At 47.0% G+C, this 21,235-nt stretch overlaps 1 protein-coding gene across 1 annotated transcript in view; it reads right to left on the minus strand.

The window, feature by feature from the left end:
* Window positions 1-20,895, minus strand: part of TNFRSF11A (TNF receptor superfamily member 11a) — a 54,793-nt gene extending 33,898 nt beyond the window's left edge. Inside the window, exon 1 of the mRNA XM_069467920.1 lies at window positions 20,807-20,895. Coding sequence (XP_069324021.1) covers window positions 20,807-20,881 — 75 coding nt within the window. The 5' untranslated portion in view covers window positions 20,882-20,895. The remainder of the gene's footprint in view (window positions 1-20,806) is intronic.
* Between the last annotated feature and the right edge of the window lie 340 nt (window positions 20,896-21,235).

Below are 21,235 nucleotides of genomic sequence, written 5' to 3' on the forward strand. Positions count from 1 at the left end.
GCCACGCTGATGACAAGGGCGAACAGGATGAATACGTAATTGGGCTGTATTTCAGATGACAAAATCAGCTGCTTCTGACACATAAGAAGGTGGCACAGTCTCTGTAAGATAAGCACACACCTTGTGTTACACACACAGAAAGGTACTTTTTAGGGGAATTTGGTAAAGGGCTCCCCCGAAGCAGCTGTTAGGGGCACTGTCAGATGCCACTGGCTGTGTCCTGGGCTCCAAGCCGCAGTGCCTTTTGAGCGCCGTATGACCTGGATTTGTGGACAGTTCGTGTCCATGTTTAGGAGTGTGGCTGTGATTCATTCACCCCACCCATCATCTAACCCAGCAGCTTCGCACCTCTTTGCAAAAAAAGTGAGAAGTCACTGCTTCCAGGAGTGACCAGATGTCCTAATTCTTAAACAGATTTTCAGATTATTCCCTAAGATCCCTTTCTCTCTCCTAAGCTTATACCTTACTATGATTTTTCACCTGGTCACACCTCCTTCTTTTTCAAAACATTGAGATATAATTCACATACCATAAAATCAAACTTTTAAAAGTGTACAATACGGTGGTTTTTAGTATTTTCACAAGGTTGTACAACCATCACTGCTATTTAATTCCAGAACACTTTCATCATCCCCAAACTGACATGTCTACTTGACAGAGCTATAGAATTACAGATCTTTCAAGCAGCAGCAAAAATTTTGCGACTATGAAAATCTGCTATGGTGAGGCAGAAAGTTACAGTTTTATCTCATTTAAGGTACAGCTTAAGCAGAAATCCACTTTGTTCTCTATTTACATAGCATACTTTGAAGTATACCGTCAAACCTTTAAAATGACAACATACATGCAACTTAAAGGGCAACATACATATATTTAAGGAAATGTGGTTTGGGGGTAAATGGAAAAAAATCTGGAAAACTCTTTAGGATGTCCACCCGTGCAGAAGACAAAGCATGCCTTTACCATCCCTGTGCTCTTCCTTCCCGGCTCTCTGCTCCCAACTTTCTTTCCCTCCACCTGCAGATCCAGTTCTAGGATGACTCCTCTTATGAAAGGACTCTGTGGCTCCCCAGTACTTGCACATTATGTGGAACCGTCCTTTGCTGGGCTCACTCCAACCCTGTGCCTCAGTTCCACTAGTGGGCTCCCGGGCTTGCCCTGTGCATTGCAGTCTTGTGTTTATTAGGAAACCCAGTTCTTCTGACGCTCTAGCCTCGCTTGCTTTGCCAGTCCTCTGAGGTGGAACGTACTTGTTCCTTGATGCTGCAGGCCAGACTCTCTCCTTGCTCCGGACTCCCAGACTCTGCCTGAGTCCCACCTGCTTGGGCTCCGTTTCCTGTTAGCCTGCAGTGGATCTCCTTATGCCTGACTTCCTCTACCTGGATGGGCTGTCAGGTGCATCCTCTGGGTGTCGTTTTTAGGATGCGAATGAATGGATGTGCTTCAGCCAGACAGCTTGGTCCCTCCCGGTCTGACTCGTCCTTCTGCCTACGGCATGTCTAGTTCTGATGCCCACCATCTCACCACTGGCTGTCTTGCCCACCAGACGCTGGCAGGAGCCCGCCGGTGGCTCAAGACCCTCCTGGCAGCAGTCCTGCCCTGCCCTCTCTTCATGCCTCTGACTTCCCTTCCCACTGCCCAGAATCGGGGCCTGTCTCCATCCTCCAAGACCAGGCTCCCCATGGTTGCAAGGTGGTGGCTATTATTATTGGTAGCAATCCTAGTAAAGCAATAATTTGATAAAAACATGTCCCTGCTTAAGTGTTCTTAAGTAGCCTCCCAAGGAATGGGGGAATTTAGGCCTAAGGCTGCTGATTTTTGGTTACTGGGGTGAGTTTGTCAGCCACTTTGTTGCCTCTCTTTGCCCAAGATGCAGCAAAGGAAGCCTTTTGACAATTGAGTTGACACGCACAAACTTTCAGTTACTGAGTTTTTTTTTTTTTTTTTGAGTTTACCTTTAAGACTTGTTTCCTTCTAAAACAACAGAATCAAAGCTTTTGAATCATAGTTGTCTTCATGAAGCAAATAAAGCAGAAACACTTAAAATTTTTCATCTTTTAAGTAGGGAATATAGTCACATGATACAAAATTCAAAATGTCCAACACCCTATTTGGGGAAAAGTCTCCCTCCCACGGCTCTCCCAGTCACCCCCACCCCACAGGTAACCCATGTCATTTTTTGGGTGCATCCTTCTGGAAGCAAAAGGAGAACTGATTCGTGATCCAAATGGGAGACTGTTCTATAGAACAGCTGCCGTGGAGGCCAGCTGGGATCAGGTCTGTCTCCAGTTCTTATGTTTTGGGGAATATGATTTGATTTAAAGTACTTAGAAGTCTTGTAAAAAACAGCCACGTATTGACAGGCTATAGTCCTTAATCAACAAGCTACAAATACTCTGTTTGGTCCACAGAATTTACCTCAACTAACTTTTGTTTTCTAATAGATCTCTCCTGAACTGGTAAGGAACATTAGAGTCTGTTTATAGCAAATGTCCTCCTCACGTACAAATTCCCCCTGCATGTTCCTTAATAACTCTGGAAAAGGGGAGTTAAAATAGCAAGATAATTTGACTTCTATTGCCTCACTTTTTGCATCTTTTTGTGTCTTGTGTACATTTGTTTCAGAGGATACAGGCTGGTGTTTATCTTAATGGTGACAGACCCTTCTAGAATTAGATGCCCACAATCTGTGTGAGGCTTTGGAAGGGAGGGGTGAGACAATAAATTGTAAATAAATAAAAATTCTCTCTATAAGGCTATGTGGATTTATTTCCCTATGCAAAGCCATGTTGGGTCTAATTCTGAAAAACCATAAGCTGAAGAAACATAACATTTCTGCCGGTGGAGCTACAGAGACGAATGGCTCTGTATTTAGAACACTGAAGGGAAGGTTAAATATTTATTTTTCATGCTGTTAACCCAATTGTAGTGAAAGTCATATGGATACTAAAATTACTTTCTTGCTCTACTGAAAATTCACGCTGACATATAACAAAGCAGAAAGAGGCTTGGCCCCTTCTGTCAAATCAAGAGGAAAAGGACCTCACCCAGAAGACCAAATGAGGGGTTTTCCATAGATTTTATAAAATATCCTCTGTGACTATATTTGAGAATCTAGCTATAATTTCAGTAAGGATGGTATCGAATTTCTGAATATTACAGTAGAACTGAAAGATGTGGTTTTTGTTAAGAGAGAAACTATTAAATGTGAAAATAACACCTTACTTAATAGTCCTGCTGACCTTGAAAAAAAAATCCTTAAAGAAAGTCACTACCGAAACTGATCCTACCCAAAGTAGAAAGAATACAAATAAATCACTAGTGTCCTGTGTGCCCAGAACACTAAGAGAGTTTCTTTACTATGCTGGTCTCACGGTAAGAAATTATTTCTCTCTGAAGCATTCTGTTCTCAGAAGTAAACAAACAATAAACAAAAGGTAGCATTAATAGATCAAAGTTACCTACAAACAAATGCTCTACTTCTTGTCTATTTCTCTGAATGTCGTTTTCGACAGCCAGCTGAGATGGCCAGCCAGAGAGGAGGTCTCAGTTCTGCCATTTACAAACGTCCAATTAGTGAGTCGAAACGCAGACCCTTTAAATCGAGATATTCTGGGACAGCCTTCCAGGTTTGCCCCTTTCTTAGCTACTTTCCTGGAAGCTTCCAGGTACTCTTCTCCATTTCATCTGGCTTTCTATTCTTGATTACGGCACAGTCCTGTGTTTGTTAATGCAAAGAAAAAGCATCCCACCCGCATGCTTGCAGTTCACGTTCGTCACTGGGAGTGGAAATGACGTAGGAATCACGTGTAGCTCTGATGTCAGACAGGGCAGATATTTATAGAAAAAAGAAAAATTAAATACTAACTAAAAGTCTGATATGACAGAATACAGAACTGTAGCAGAGGAGAGGTAAGGGCCGGGAGAACTCAGGTGGGAGGAGGGGACGTGGTACCTGGAGTGTTGGTGAGGAGGGTAGAAAGAGGTGGTCCCCAGGGGCAAGGGCAGGGCGGGCTTCAGAGCAGGAAGATTTTTCTACCCAGGGCAGCTCTCAGAATTGGGCTTCCAGTTGGGCCTGGACAGAAGAATGCCTGACATTTCTTTAATAAAACTATCCAGGCCGGGCGCGGTGGCTCACGCCTGTAATCCTAGCACTCTGGGAGGCCGAGGTGGGCGGATAGTTTGAGCTCAGAAGTTCGAGACCAGCCTGAGCAAGAGCGAGATCCCATCTCTACTAAAAATAGAAAGAAATTATATGGACAGCTAAAAATATATATAGAAAAAAAATTAGCCGGGCATGGTGGTGCATGCCTGTAGTCCCAGCTACTCGGGAGGCTGAGACAGGAGGATCGCTTGAGCTCAGGAGTTTGAGGTTGCTGTGAGCTAGGCTAACGCCACGGCACTCACTCTAGCCTGGGCAACAGAGTGAGACTCTGTCTCAAAAAAAAAAAAAAAAAACTATCTACATTTCTACAATTTTGGGACCAAAAAAAGGCCAATTCTAAGCCTTAGTCTCCTCACCTGTGTGATGGAGCTAATAACTGTGCCCATCCCCGTGCACTGAGAATCAGATGCAATATTAATATTTCATGTCAATGGCCTGGCTGGCATTGGCAAGTGTCAATACTCCATAAGCAATAAGGTTCTGCTTCCTGTCTTTGAAGCTAAAGACCTCTCTAGCAGGTTGCTGGGAGAATTAGGTCGCCGGGCCCTCGGCCCAGTGGTCTGCATTCAGCAGAAAGGGATATTTCTGTGCACACCTGAGCAGAATAGTAAGTACACACTACTGACATCCAGTCATTCCCTGAGGGGAAAAGGGTATGACCAGAACAGAGAAAGAAGGTGGGACGGAGAGACTAGGCACCCCAAGAAATATTCTGAAGGACTAACAGTACTCCTGAGTGCATCATGCTCTCTTACTTTTAACCTGCTGTGACCAGCAAAAGCTGCACAGCAGAGCATTTTAGCGGGACAACTGGAAGAAGACGCATGTTTGACTTCAAATAAAGAAGTGCTTTCTCACGGGATTGGAAACTTGAGGCATCAATGCGAAGTTGTGGCAAGTGTCCCGAGTCATTGTGGTGGCTTTGTGTGTGGGAGTTCAGCTCCGCCTAGGTGAAGGCAGAGAGACAGCTGACTCATCTGTCTGCTGATAAAGCTGCTGCTAGATTGTATCTGCGATTTCTGCTAACCAGGACATAAGCAAGTTGTGACCAAAAGTCCAGACATTCTCATTTTAAATAAACTTGGTAGATAGAATTTCAGGCTTAACACATTTACAGAGAAAATATCACACTCCTGTTTCTTTTGTATAACGCAGAGCATCATTTCATGCTTTAGAACAACACTGCACAGGCACCTGTGAAGATAATGTGTTATAAATTAAAGAGACAAAGAACATAAAGGGGCAATGTTTTAGGGTTCTCGTGAACCCCAGTGGATCACCTGGCACCTTCCCTGGGGTGTGTCTGCCCCACGTGGGAGACCAGTCAACTGTGGAACACATTAAAAACTTGGAGACCCCAAGTTATATTGGCCAGGTACGTGGCCTAAGTCTTCGGTCCCCAACCCCTGGGCAGCGGACCAGTACCAGTCCGTGGCCAGTTAGGAACGGGGCTGCACAGGAGGAGATGAGCAGCGGGCGAAGGAGGGAAGCTTCATCTGTATTTATAGCCATTCCCCATCGCTTGCATCACCGCATAAGCTCCGCCTCCTGCCAGCTCAGCAGAGGGGTTAGATTCTCATAGGAGCTCGAACCCTACTGTAAACTGTGCTCAGGGGGATCTAGGTTGCGGCGCCTTATGAGAATCTAATGCCTGATGATCTGAGATGGAGCTGAGGCGGGGATGCTAGTGCTGGGGAGCAGCTGAAAATATAGATTTTCATTAGCAAAGAGGTTTGACTACACAATAAATGTAATGTGCATGAATCATCCCGCAACCATCTCCCCCTCCCCATCTATGGAAAAACTGTCTTCCATGAAACTGGTCCCTGAAGCCAAAAAGGTTGGCGACCACTGGCCTAAGTCATAACAGAAGTGGATACAGAGAATCAGAGGTTTTAACAGAAAACTCCCAGAGTGTTGAAAATATAATTCATTTTTAAGAAATATATGCTACACATGGCACTGGAAAAACAAAAAATTCTGCTGCCCAAAGTAAGGCTCATGTATTTTGTGATTAGTACAACGTGAAAAGATGTGCCTGGTTCATTTGAGAAGATTGTGAAGAAATGAAACTATCACAAACAATATTATAATTGGCCTGATACTAAAGGATTTGGGATATTTTAAAATGCATTTTGTGAATGTGTGTCCAGTGATAAAGAGTATTCAAATTATCTCCCTGCAGTCCCCAACCCCCGGGCTGAGGACCAGTAGCGGTCCGTGGCCTGTTACATACTGGGCCTCAGAGCTCTCCTTCCACCCCCAAAAATTGTCTTCCGTGAAACTTAGGAACTGGGCCACACACCAGGAGGTGAGCGGGGGTTGAGAGTGAAGCTTCATTTGTATCTACAGCCGCTCCCCATTGCTCATGTCTTCACCCGAACTCCCCATCCCCGTGGAAACATTGTCTTCCGTGACACTAGTCCCTGGTGCCAAAAAGGTTGCAAACCACTGAAAACGCCCACTTGAAGGCATTCATCGCAGCTGGTCAACTCCCGTCTCACTGGAAATTATAAATATGAATCAATCCCTTCCCCACATACACAGTAACCCCCCAAAAAGGGGCTGTAAGTTGATTTACTCACTGTGAAAATAATAGAGTAAGGCCACTCATTTCTTTGCCTGAGTCATTTGCCTTTATCTAGAAAAATGATTTTTCATATAATACAGATCAGAAGATAAAATTCGATCATTTCCTTTAAAAAGCTCTGCTGTTTATAAAAAAGACACCTGCACTCGAATGTTTATTGCAGCACAATTCAATAGATGCACAATGGCTCCACAATGCAAAGATGTGGAATCATCCCAAGTGCCCATCAATTCATGAGTGGATTAACAAGACATGGTGTATGTATAACATGGAGTTCTACTCAGCCATAAAAAAATGAATTAACATCTTTTGCAGCAATTTGGATGGAACTGGAGACCATTATCCTAAGTGAAGTATTTCTAGAATGGAAAAACAGACCACCACATGTACTCTCTAATAAGTTGGAACTAACCGACGGGCACACATGGGCACAGAGGGAAGTAAAAGCCACTGGAAATCAAGCAGGGGGGAGGGGGAAGGGGAGGGGCAAAAACCTGTCTAACAGGTACAATGAACACTATTCCAGTGACCGCACACTTACAGCCCTGACTCCCCACTTACAGCCCTGACTGGAGCATTACAAAGCTATATGTGTAACAAAAACATTTGTACTCACTTAATATTTTGATTTAAAAATTAACAAAATAGGGCCAGGCACGGTGGCTCACGCCTGTAATCCTAGCACTCTGGGAGGCTGAAGCGGGTGGATCGCTCGAGGTCAGGAGTTCAAGACCAGCCTGAGTTAGAGCGAGACCCCGTCTCTACTAAAAAATAGAAACAAATTATCTGGCCAACTAAAAATATATAGAGAAAAAATTAGCCGGGCATGGTGGCACCTGTAGTCCCAGCTACTCAGGAGGCTGAGGCGGGAGGATCGCTTGAGCCCAGGAGTTTGAGGTTGCTGTAAGCGAGGCTGACACCACGGCACTCACTCTAGCCCGGGCAACAGAGCGAGACTCTGTCTCAAAAAAAAAAAAAAAAAAAAAAAAAAACAAATAAAAATAAAAAATAACAAAATAAATAAAAAGCTCTGCTGTCACCCCACCATCAAAGTCATTTTCACTGAGTTCTCATACACTTGCACGAGGTATTGGCTTGATGCAGGACTAAAGGACGAAAGACAGGGCCCATCCGTGCCCTGTCAAAGCTTTTAGTACCAAGGGACACAGCCACAGATGCAGGGAAGAAAGAAAATTGTCATAGACAGAGCTCCACACGGCAATCCAAGACCTGGTGCAGTGGAAAGCGCCCGCTGATCGGGGACAGGGAAGGAGCGGGAACGTGGCCCTGAACTCTGACCAGTGTCCCATCCTTCTGGGTTCACATGGGGCGGGGAAGGACTCAGCGGCACCGTGGAGCTACCATAAAGACTACTGGGAGGAGAAAGGGCGATAAGAAGGTGCAAACTCCTCCTGGACAAGAACAGAGCCTGGGCTGGGAGGTCGGGGCGGGAGTGGAGGTACAAAGAGCAACTGGGGAAGGTGAAATCCACAGGCGAAGGCAGCTCACTTCAGGGAGGTGAGAAAGGGCTGTCTCCCACCCTGAAATGCCAAAGTTGGCTCCTTTTACACCTGTCCTTCCAATGCCTTTTTCACTTTGGAGTAATTTAAAAAATTTTGTTATGGTAAAATATATATAACACAACATTTGCCACTTTAACCATTAAGTGTACAATTCAGCGGCACTAAGTGCATTCACAATATTGTACTGTCACCACTATTTCCAGAACATTTTCATCACCCCAAACAGAATCCCTATAAGCTTTAAGAAATAACTCTCCATTTCCCCTCCCCCAGCTTTGGCAACCACCATCCTAATGCCCATCTATGAATTTGACTACTCTACGCACTTCACTTAAGCGGACTCATACAGTATCCGTCCTCTTGTGTCTGGCTTCCTTTAACATAATGTCCTCAAGGCTCATCCATATTGTGTTATGCACCAGAACTTCCCGTTTCATGGCCAATATCCTATTGCATGTGTACACCACGCTGTGCTTATCCATTCCTCTGTTGGTGGATGTTTGGGTTCCACCTTTGGGCTACAGTGAATAGAACACTGGTCCACAAATACCCGTATGAGCCCCTGTTTTCAGTTCTTTCAGTCTACACCTGGGGCTCATACAGTAATTCTTTAGCTTTTGGAGGAACCCTCAAATTGGTTTCCACACACAGAGGCCGTATCATTTTACATTCCCACCAGCACAGCAATGCATGGTATTTCGCCATATCCTCAACACGTGTTAATTTTCCTTTTTTTTTTTTTTTCAGTAACAGCCACCCTGATGTGTGTGAAGTAGTATCTCATTGTGGTTTTGGTTTCCATTTCCCTAATAACTAAGGATGCTGAGGATCTTTTCATGTTCTTACTGGCCATTTGTATATCTTCTTTCTGTCTACTCAAGTCCCTTGCCCATTTTTCATAGGATAATTTAATTTTGCCTGGACCTGTTCACAGGATTTGATTCAGCTGTTGACAGCACTGGCTATGACATAGAACATGAGTGACATCAGAGGGCTGTAGGATTCTTGGGTCCATTTTCACCGTCTTGAAAGAATTCCTTAGTTTTCTAAGAAAAATGTTCCTGCTCTAGACAGCATCACTGCATGGTTCTTGAGAAAATAATCTAGGGTTTTAGCATTTAAGCAAGACATGGTCAGTGAGATCACAACCTAAAAGTGGGACAAATTAAATATACATTCATTTATTCCTTAAATATTAAGTGAACACATACTATGTGCCAGAGACAATTTTAGGTCCTGTGGACACACACGGTGGATGGATACTCAACAGAGCGTGTCCAGGGGAGAAGAATGACAATAAAAAACATACATATGAAATCTGGTTGTAATAATTGTTGCTAAAAAAATAGAACAATCTAAGTAAGGTGACTGGATTATTATGGGATGCCTTCTTGAGAAGCTGATATGTGGGGGGAGACCTACATAAAGCGAGGAAACAAGTCAAATGAATAGCACCTATCAAGAGAAGAAATATTCTCTTCGTACCTGCACAGGCCCTGCAGGGAGTGTGCATGGCTCGGTCAAGGACGGGCAAGACAGTGTGACTAAGTGCAGTGAGCAGAGGGCGGTACCTGAGGTCACACAACTGATTACATAAATTACACAGACGTGAGTTAATATATACCCACAGGGTCAGGGCTGTGTGGTATTGACTTTGGGATCATAGTGGACATGTTGTTACCCTATAGAGGTTCAAATAATAAGCACTTCATGCCATTTTCATTACCAGGTAGGAATGCCACAGGATTTTTTAAAAATGTACTATTAATCGTGATAAAATACACATAAAGTTTACCATCTTAACCATCCTATCACAAGATTTTTTTTGGATAGATATTATGTACAGAAAAAAATCTGACTTAGGTCAGGTTTGATTAAAAAAAAAAAAACCCTTAAAAATACAGGAGTTTCGACACAGTCACCATTTTGATTTAGCAAACTTTAAACAACTGACTTTACACACTGTCTCCAAAGCTGCTTGCTCCTGGGCCCACCAGCATTTCCTCAACTCCTTGGTTCCAGTCGCGTGTTCCTTACAGGAGAAAGGAGCTATCAAAGGTCCATTGATTTTCGCTCACCCCTCTGTCTCACTTTCCTCACAATGCATTATTATCTGCTCCTTGAAAAGAAAACATATGGCCCAGGGGAAAATGAAGAAATAACCTGGCATTTCAAAACTTTAATTGCAAGTGTCATTGTCTTCCAGAGAGATAAAGAGGGAAGAAAGTTTGCAGCTGTGGGCTTCCTGAAATCAAGGTGCAAGGCAGGTTTGTTTCCTAAACACAGTAATTAGGATGGCTTTGACGTGTCCTTAGATGATCACTCAACATTTGCACAGGCTCCCCTGAATGTCCCTTTATTCTCCCAGTGTGAAAGCCTTTTTTTATTGTCATTCTTGGGGGTTGTTTTTTGTTTTGTTTTAACTTTTAGTCATTTGAGATGAGAACTGCTTTCTCTTCTGTAGTAAAAGCCAACAACCCCTGTGCTCGGCGTCTAAGAGTGCGCTGGTCTGCCGCAGGCCAAGGACCTTCAGGATCCACCTCCATCCTGGGGTGCACCAAGCTGCTAAGGCCATGACCTCCAGCGTGGCTAAAGGAGGAACTATCCCCCTTAACTGCCACCCTCCCTTCCTTGACTGCCCCAGGCCCTCAGGGTGAAAGCCAGGGCTTCTCTGCACGAAATTTGAAATTGCCCGGAAATCTTTTTAAAATGCAGGTTCTGATTCAGGAGGTCAGAATGGGCCCGGGATTCCACATTCCTGACACACTCTCAGGTGCTGCTGAGGCTGGTCTTTGAGTAGCAAGGTCGGGGATGACGTTAAAGACAAAGAGCCAAAACTTTCTCGTATTCTCAGACACGGTATAGTCATCCCTGTCTATGTAACAGACACCGAAAGCCACCTCTCCCATCACTCAGTACAGACACGATTTATCTTGAATGGGGCACACAGGAAGAAGTGGCCCTTGTGAAGCACCTACTATGTGCCAGGCACTAGCTAGAGACTTGACTTCCCTTATCTTCCTGCATCCTCACAGGAGAGACGATTGTAATCTCATAACTTCCCTTTACAGAGGACTGTAACCGTTTCCTACTGGTTCTGAATCAAATTCACACTCCCAAGCATGAACCTGGAAAGACTCCACCAATTTGGGGAAAAATCAGAGATACCCTGGGGCAAGCGGGTTGCAAAATCAAGTTAGAAATCTCTTCTTGGGCTTGAATTCTCTTTTCCAATATGGAAAGAAAAGACAACACAGCTGCCCTGGCCTCTTTCTGCCTGCCACCGCACCTGGGAATGTGGCGCCCCTGGCCCTGGGTGCAACCTCCCTGGTCAGAGGAGCCGGGCGCCCGTCACCTGTGCGTCACTCGAGAGGACTGGTCCACACAGTGAAGATAACTGGTTATGCCTTCTGGCACTTTGGTCACTTGCAATTTTACAGTAAATCAGACCCCAACATCCTGGTCACAGGGACCCCCAACTGGGGCATAGAAAATTTGAGCCCATTAGAAGGGGGTGAGTTTTTATGGTTTCATTTTTCCATTTTTAAGCTTTGTGACCATTAGAAATTAATGAGTTAAGGTTTAAGAAAAGATTACAGTTGTGTTCCCACTGAATGTAATTGCCCCTCCCTTGTACCCCAATGTCACGAGTTTGGGGGTCTGTTTCTAGATTTCTGGCAGCCGTGCAGCAGTAACACCACACTGCTACCTTCTGCCCAGACCCCCCAGTGTCTCCCAATCTCACCCTGAATCAAAGCTCGGGACTGACCGTGACCCAGAGGGTATGTATGTTCCGACACTCTTTCTTATCTGAACTTTTCTCCTACTACTTAGGGAGTGCCTTTTAAGGAATTGGAAAAATATCAGTAATGGAAAATGATTTTGATTTGTGCCATGGTACAGACGTGTCAACATAGAAGCCCAGGTCATTTGGGTCAAGGGAGGAGTCTGCAAATTAACTGTAATTATAGTAAGACTAAGACATAGCGAACCTTTAGAAATATAACAGAACTGTCTCCAAAAGTTATGAGGGCGAACATCTAAGCCCCCACTGTCTGCTGCCCTGGGGCTCCGAGGCCCTGTCCCCACCACGCAGCCCCAGCAGAGCCTGGCGGTGCGGAGGGGAGGGCAGACGTGCCGTGTGGGCTGGTGCACAGCAGGACTGCAGCGCGGTGCGGAGGACAGGCCGGCTCTGGTGTGCGCCGGGCAGAGGACTCAGAGGTGCCCTGGCTTCAGGAAGTGGTGCAGATGATTCAAGATGTCACACTGCTTTTCCTCCTGAGTCAGGCATCAACTGGCACACAGAGCTTGTGCTAAAGGTACCCTGGGTGACCGTCTTCTAGCTCGATTAGCCTTAAAGACACAGCATTTTCATTTTTGCTTAAGAACAGTCGTAGAAAGCCTTTATCGGCCGGGCGCGGTGGCTCACGCCTGTAATCCTAGCACTCTGGGAGGCCGAGGCGGGTGGATTGCTCGAGGTCAGGAGTTCAAGACCAGCCTGAGCAAGAGTGAGACCCCGTCTCTACTAAAAATAGAAAGAAATTATATGGACAACTAAAATATATATATACAAAAAATTAGCCAGGCATGGTGGCGCATGCCTGTAGTCCCAGCTACTCGGGAGGCTGAGGCAGTAGGATCGCTTAAGCCCAGGAGTTTGAGGTTGCTGTGAGCTAGGATGATGCCACGGCACTCACTCTAGCCCGGGCAACAGAGTGAGACTCTGTCTCAAAAAAAAAAAAGAAAGCCTTTATCGAGTACATCCTCAAACAGACAAGACAGACCCCCCAAAATGCAGACAGATTATGCTAGTTCCCAAAATACTAAACGGCTTGCTTCTGTGCCACCCTCCTAGGAGGTCTCTTTTTCTACGCCATCATAAAGTCACCTGTACAAGCACTTTACCTGAGGGGTTAAGACCACAGTCGCTGGAGCAGATGCCTGGTAGGAGTTCCAGCTCTGCCACTGACTAGCTGTGCAAACCCAGGCAAGTTAATTAGTCTCTCTGTGTCTCAGTTTTCTCATCTTACTAGCGAGGTAGACTGAGCAATAGACATATCCTACGTAAAGCACCCAGTACATGCCTGGCACAGAGGAGCAACTCAGCAAGTACCAGGCACTTTTAACATATTAATCATATAATACTGTCAGAGCTGAGCTCAAACCTTTGTATGGAATCCCATGGTCTATAGCAGTGGTGCTCACACTCGAGTGTGCATCAGAACCACCCGGAGAGGTTGTTAAGCTGTGGACTGCTAGCCCCCAGCCCCAGGTTTCTGATTCAGTGGGTGCAAGGCGAGCCCAAGAATGTGCATTTCTGACACGTTCCCAGGTGATACTGCTGCTGGCTCCAGGACCAGAGTTCGAGAACTCCTGTTCTACAGGGCAGAGCCCTTTGTGACTGAGAACCACAGCACCTCCCAGCTGGCTTCATCCTTCGCTGGTCGCAGACATCAGGCGGGACAGGATTTTCTCGTGTCTGCTCTGCTCGTCCCCACCTCTGCCCCTTCCGTGCCCCTCACCCCTCTGGCTCTGCACCTCCCAGAAGCACACCCACCCTTCCACACCAGGTCCAACACCATCCGCCCCATTCTCCACCCCAGCACCACCTGCTCCTCCCAGGGCACTTTGCAAGGAACGGAGACACGGAGACGGGAGGTCAGAGGCTGCAAGGTCCTAAGGCTGATGCCTTGCGGGGGGTTTGGTTTTTTATTTTTTTTTTATTATTTGCTAGTAAATATAAAATAAGTATCTGCTGACTTGAAAGGATGAAAAGCTTACAAACAGATTGAAGGAAGCAGAGCGAATAACCCCGAGAAGGGGAAGTTGTGGGCTGACAATCTTCAACAATAGAAATATTAAAATAAAGAAGACATTAACCAACCGGTCTTTATCCCAATTAAAGAACAAATTGGAGGATATGGGGTCAAATTGTGACAGATTTAGGTCTGTTGGAGGGAAGTTCCTGACATTAGGAATTATTAAACAATGAAACGGGTGAGCCAGGGCGGATGTGAACAATCTCTGCTAAGCTTTAAAAATGGAACAGATTCTCAGACCATGGAAGTTTTAGGTGCGATCCTGCCTGCGTATCTGAGCACGTATCTGAGCACGGAGTTGTGAGAAGACAAGGAAGGGCCTTTGAAGATCTCCTTTAACTGGATGTGAGTTTCACAGCTGTTTGTGCTACGCAGTGATACGCTTTGGAGTGAGGTGCTCACTACATTAGACAAGCAATACATATTTTTAAAAGATCGATACCTTGGGGAAGTGGTTCATTTCCCAACTGCCGAGTAAGAGCCCCAACCCGGCCAGCCTGTGGTGCTAACAGGATTTCAGGCAAGCCGCACAACCTCTCCCCATTGCCCGGTTTAGCCACTGCATTCGCCAAAAGCTAAAGAGAGTTTTTCTTCCTCATTTTTAATGGAAAGTCTTCAAATTTCTGATAGTTTGAGGAAGTGGCTCTAGTACTCTCAACACTCTGAACAGGAAATGTAATAAGTTATTATTACTCTGATGAACCAAAAGGGCAGTTTTTGCAGTCCGTTCTTCCTGCCATTTGGAAACCTGGCAGTTCTCAGACTTGGCTTGCCACATGGGCCTCCGTGTCACCCGCTGGGTTAGGATTTTTTGGGGGTGGGGGAAGTCTAAGAGGGCAGAGAGGAAGGGGGAAACTCGTCTTAGGCAACAGAGATCTGCCAGGAAAATGTGTATCATGCAAGCAAAAAATTTTTTGCCCAGCTATTGGTCCAACGTAAACACTGCTTTTTGGGGGTCAGGTGACATATCTGAGGCCAGTGTGGGAAGAACCGGGGGTCAGGTCACACCTGCCTCTGCTCTGACCGCTGCTGCTTATCTCTCTTCAGCCTGAGTTTAGAGCTGTCTGCTTCTATCCTGAACTTCTCATTCCAAGACACCTCCAGGCCAGGAAATGGCTCTCTAAATTCCAGAGCACACAAATTTCCTGCCCAGCCCAACGCCTTGGGGCTTTTAGCTTGTTTACCTCTACAGGGTGTAAGGAACTTTATCTCTGCCTCCCAATAAGATAATCCAAAAAAAGGTGAGATTCAATAGTCTGAGCTTCATCCTTCTTTTTTGTTTGGGAAAAAAGTCCTTCACTTGAACCTGAAACGACTTTGTAATTTGGGCTAAGACAGTAATTTCCTTAATAAACTGTGAAAATTATAATCCATGCGGGCAGCCACTCTGCCTTGACAGTTGCCATGTCTTTTTTTTTTTTTTTTTTTTAAATAATAGGTGCTCCAGCACCTTCAGCACCCTGCACAGCCCTGCTGGCTCTGAAATCACCCCTGCCTTGGGCTTCTCCTTCTCTCACCACCGCCCTGACCTGATTCAAGCCTTTTCTAACTGTTCCCTGAACCAAGGCAGTGGCCTCCTTACTGGCCCCGGCCCCGGCCCCACCCCCGGACACTCTTCCCCACCGCATACAAATCTGATCATGGCCCGCCGTGGCTCACTGTTCAACAAGATTAAATCTGAACTATTTTGCTTGCACATAAAGCCCTTGAGTGCTGGCTTTTGCCGCCTTCTTGCCCCACACCCTCGAGTCCGGGAATACTGTACTTACTACAATTCCCTAAAAACACTCCACCTGCTGCTCCCACCACCAGCAAAGTACTGGCTATCCTGGCCCCCCTGCCCAAATGCCGCTCTCTTGTGCTTTTGTAGTGCTTTAGACACACATAACCACACGGGAAGGAAGAAGAGGAAATCCTCCCTGATGCTTTCAGGTTAAGGCCCTCCTCGTCCCATGTGCCCACCAACATTGAAAACACTCCCCGGGCAGTGTCCTGCTGTACTTTGTGTGCACACGCCTGGACTGCGAGTCTCCTGAAGACAGGGGTTGTGCTCCTTGGTCTCTGTCTCCTTAGCCCATTGCACAGTGTCCCACATTCACTGATTTGCTGCAATCAATGAATGCATTTAACACAAGTTCAGGTTTATTTCTCACTATCGAATGTGATAGCCCACAGCAATCAAAGGCTGAAAGTCCACGGTGGCTAACAAAACAAATACAGACATAAAGCAGTCATCACACAGCCATGAAGAATGTACTTCCGACTGCTGACTGGGGCTTCTACGGGCTCCGTGGTCTGAGAACACACTGCAACTGGAACGCAATGCCGTGAGAACAGCGGCGCCAGCCAGCCCTCTGACAATGAGCTTCTGGTGACCGAGACAGACAGGCAGCCTGCCGGGGAGCGCTGCCAAGGGCAGGTTGGTCTGGCTGGCAGGAAACAGACTTAGAGCATCTCACAGAATCAGGACAGAAGATATGGGGCTGTGCGTAATCTTGCTCAACGCCCACTCAGCTTTAAACCTCAAAAGCTCACTAAGAACTTCAGAGGGACCAAGTCTGTTTTGCTGAAACCCACTGCTCCTTCTTGGTTTCTTCAAGCTCAGTGCTTTGGGGCAGAAGGGATGAGCTGAACTTCAACTATGCTTCCAGCAGTGGACACTAAGGAAAGCCCACAGGTTGCAACTACAGGGAAACACACAGAAAGGACTTCGCACAAACCAGGTAGAGAACCGAAAGGTGCTTGGAGGAAAAATCACCTGCCGGGCAGAAGCCTACTCATGCCAGTCCTGGGATAACAGAGGCGGAGTCAGGGGCCTGTGTGCTCAGAGGTAAGACAGGCCGATGGCCACCTGGCTGGTGGGTAGATGCCCCAGGCAGTGCACCATCAGCTGAGGGCCATCAGGGTGGGATGCACACTCATCGCGGCAAAATAATAATAATTATAATAGCTCAAGCAACATTCCTGGAGTCCATCGGACACATCATGTGGGAAAAACACTGTTTTTTTTTGCACTTCAAAAATAGGAAAATGCAACGGAGGAAATTTAAATACTGATAAGGCAGATAAAGTACACATAACATCTTCTTAAAACAACACTCTCTGCAAAGGAGGCCCTGGTTTGGAACTCCCCTTTTCATGTCCTCATAAAACACTGATTTATTGACCATCAAAGGCACATTTTTATTATTTCAGTTTTCCTGGTATAAGAATTTCTGGTAGATAACTGAAAAAGCAAGCTCCTATTTCCTTATCAACACAGAGAGAGTGTTCGTATTACAGATTTGCCATTATAGGGGGAAGCAGTGGACAGGAAATAACAGGGGAGGCACATGAAACATCTATCAGCACAATGAAGCAAAAGCCCACAGATCTGTGTGTGTGCGTCCTCCACACAAGGTATTGATATATACATCCAAGTCCACCCTCCAGGATGGGAGGGAGTGGCAGGAAGACAGAGGGTGCGGAGCACGCACCTATCCTACAGCCCTGAGCCCCACCTAGGGGATTTCCTCTGGGGGGTCCCCCCACAGCCTTTCCAGGGCCCCATGACCTCTGCTTCTGATTAGTCTACTTTACCACCTCAATAAGGGCCATGCAAAAGTTATCTCAAAACTACAAAAGTTCAATGCCCCATCTGTTCGGTGGCGTTTCCTGAATTAAGTGCTTTATGTTATCTGTAAGGTCATAAAAACGTGTTTTTTTTTTTGTCCTGGCAAGATTCCTTTCCACCTAAACCACTCACACCATCCTCTCGACCTAGAAAGCTTTCTCTCTCACCCACCTCTTGGAATCATTTCTTCTCTGACCCTGGACTTCCTGCCCATCCTTCAAAGACCCCTTGAGAAGCCTCTTCCTCCCGAAGTCTTCTCTGATTTAAACTCCCTCCCCTTCCTTTGCCACCCTCTGCACCTGTCTTATCACGCTACTCGACTATTATCACAGCTTCGCCCTCTCTGCTAGACTGTGACCCACGAAGACACACATGCCTTCGCCTTGTTCCTCACTGGCACAGTGTTCTACACACCATAAATGTTTGTTGTCCTGGGAACGAGTGCACCTGCCCTTAGGTCTTAGATAACCCGGGATAAACATGGCTGTGTATAATCAATTACCTTAATGAAAATAGTGTGCTTCTATATTTTATTTGGAATAAACAGCAGGACTATCAACCTAAAAACTCAAATGTTTTTATCTGTAGATAAATACTGTTATTATGTTTGAGAACAAATTCCCTTGCAACTACAGGCAGGCAGAGATATAATCACAGAAATGTTCTAAAAGGCTAAACTAATAGTCTTCAGGTAAGTCTGAATCTATTTAATGTAATGTAAATGAAACTAAATACATTACTTGGTGGATAAAGCAATTTCTAGAAGCTGTTTTCCCCAACAACTTTGCAAAATCAATTCCCACGCTAAGCAGTTCCTCAAGCCCTGCCCGGTTTGATCATTAATGACATCAATGGATTGCCAATTCAATTCCTAAGTTTTTGAACTAACACAGCAGGCTGGCCAAAGCAGCAGCATGTGAATACAGAGAGTGCTTGTAAGCACGGTATCTTTGGGAAATGATATTTTAACACTGCATCTAGCCCCACCTTTCAGAGAAAATGAATTCCCATTGGGAGGTTGGGCACCAAGTGAAATACGAAGAAAAGCATCCCAGTCTCACCTGATTGTAAAGGAGTTCAGGAAGTGCCACCCCAAAATATGACGCTTTGGTGTGTCGATTACTTGAACTGAGGTCACCTCGGGAACAGCGCAGGTGCAGGCAGAGGCTTTCTCTGCGCTCCCCTCTCTTATCTGCCTGAAGACAAGCGTTCCAAAAGGAACTGGATACTCATGAATCCCCTCCCTGGGAATCTTATCCACCAAGGACGATTAACTGGGATCACAGGAGAGTGACATGCCGCCCAGACAGTGACCTCTTCCGAGGGCCCTCTGAGACAACTTTTATTACCTGAGAGACTTTATCTGCCTAACAAAACAACCTTTATTCAACATTTCCTCCCCTCGAATCCCCATAACTTGGGTCCCCACCATCCCCAGAAGCCCCAAGCTCCTATTCCTTTCTGTAGTTCAGGATGCTGTATGAACTTCAAGTCTCATATTTTGTGAGATTCTAGTGCCTACGTCTGTAATTCAATATGTTTTCTCTCCTGTTAATCTGTCTTATGTCAATTTAATCCATAGCCCAGCCAACGAACCTGAGGGTTCCTAGATAAAGCCATTTGTTGCTTCTTTATAATTGGAACTGACCAATACATAAGTTTTGATATGATTTTAAAAGGCGCATAATTAAAATGGCTTAAAGGGAAAAGGAGGGGAAACGGCACTTGTTGAAAGGTCTCTCTGAAAAATAAACTTGTTTCCACGGCATTTGCTGTTAATATTAGAACCTAAGGCATTCAATGCACACATGTACGTATGTAGTTTTTGCAACAGCAACGTGAGATTCTTTTTAAACTGCGTGGTCTGGCAGGTTTTCCTGAGGCGGCCAGCTGTTCACTGAAACCCTGGTCCTTTAGTTCAAATAAGGTGGCACCCTGTTCAACCTGTCCAACACTTAATTAAGCAACACCTGAAGTGCTTAAAATGACAAATTCCATTAGGCTTTTCCGCCTTCTTACCCTCAACCATTCTAAGAGACCCATACAATTGGGAATGAAATAGAATGAATCTTCAGCATTTTCTGCGTCAGCCTCCAGCACACTCCCATTATTTTTGTCAAGGTTTTCCCCTCTCTTCTCACCCCAAACGGGTTTCATTCTCCAAGCGCACCTCCCCCGTCTTCACTGGGTTCGGTGCCCGGCTACCGAGTGACTTTGCAGCCTAAGCCAATTTTAACAGAGAAGGGAAATCTGACACTGCTGAAACCAAGAAAACCACCGACACTCACTCTTCCCGCTGAAAAACTTTCAAGTGCATATTAACGATTGTTAAAGTATTTGGGCTGGGTTTGCTGTACGTCTCTTCTCCAGGAGGACAGAAAATCAGGACCTGGCTTTACTTGCTTGATAACTGTACTGAGCGGTCTGGCAAAGAAATCTCTCCTGAGAAGCCACACCATTTCCAGGATCCCTAGAACTCCTGCCCAAGCCCTTTCTCAGCCAGGTGGTGCCCCTAAGTGTGGGGACAGAGGTGTGTGCCCCCAAAGGGCTCTGCACCCAAGGCAACCCCTCGGTTCGGGGATCAAGGGAATAAGGTCTCTTTCTGGGTGGAAATTTGGAAAGGAGACCACCTGCGAGAAACCGTATTTCGGAAGAGTTGTCTAACGCGGGTGCCGTCCGCGACTCCGCTGGCAGGGAGAAGGGGCTGTACTTCCACTGCTGTCTCCCCGCAGCTGCTGCTCCGCGGAGGCACTTAGTAGGTGCTCAAGAGGTGTTTGGAGAGTAAACGATAGCGCCAAAGTCTCGACTAAGAGGGGGCTTTTGGAAGAGCCCGTGCCCGGGTTTTGGGGTCCCGCCAACCTGCCCCGTCTGCGCCCCAATACCCCTCCAGCTGCCCTCTCCCCGTTGCACAATCCAACTCCGTAACCGCCTCCCCCAGGCGCCCCCACTCTCCGCACCCCACAGCCTCGGCTCCGGCTTCTCGGGAGGCGGAGGAGCCAGGACGCGTCGCAGCCCCCTCGCCCGGGTCCACACCCAGGGCTCCCGAGAAGGCGTCCGCCGTGGGACTGGCAGGGCAGGGCGGGCGCGACTCCTTACCTGCAGCGGGGCGAGCAGCGCGCAGAGCGCCAGCAGCGCGGGCAGCGGGCGGCGCCGCCGGGCGTGCGGGGCCATGGCGCGGTGCAGGCTGGCTGGGCGCCGCCGCCTCTGCGGCCTCTGCGGCCCGCCCGCGCGGCAGCCGTCGGGGCCCGGTCGTCCCGCCCCGCCGCGCCGCGCCCCGCCCCTCACCTGCCCCCGCGCGCCGCCGCTCGCCCTGCGCCCGCCTCCCGCCTGGCCCGGCCGCGCCCGCCAGGTGGTGCCCGAGCGCGGGGCGTGGCCGCGCTGCCCGCCGCCTTGTGCCCGCCGGCTTCGCTGCGGGACATCGGGCGCTGGTCCGGGAAGGCGCCCCGGAGCGCTCGCCGCGCTCAGTGCCTCCTTTGTGTGGTCCCCGCCTTGGCAGCCCAGGTGCTCAGTCGCCGTGGGCGCGCG

Source organism: Eulemur rufifrons, chromosome 5 (genome assembly GCF_041146395.1).
Source record: "Eulemur rufifrons isolate Redbay chromosome 5, OSU_ERuf_1, whole genome shotgun sequence".
In the NCBI taxonomy this organism is placed as follows: domain Eukaryota; kingdom Metazoa; phylum Chordata; class Mammalia; order Primates; family Lemuridae; genus Eulemur; species Eulemur rufifrons.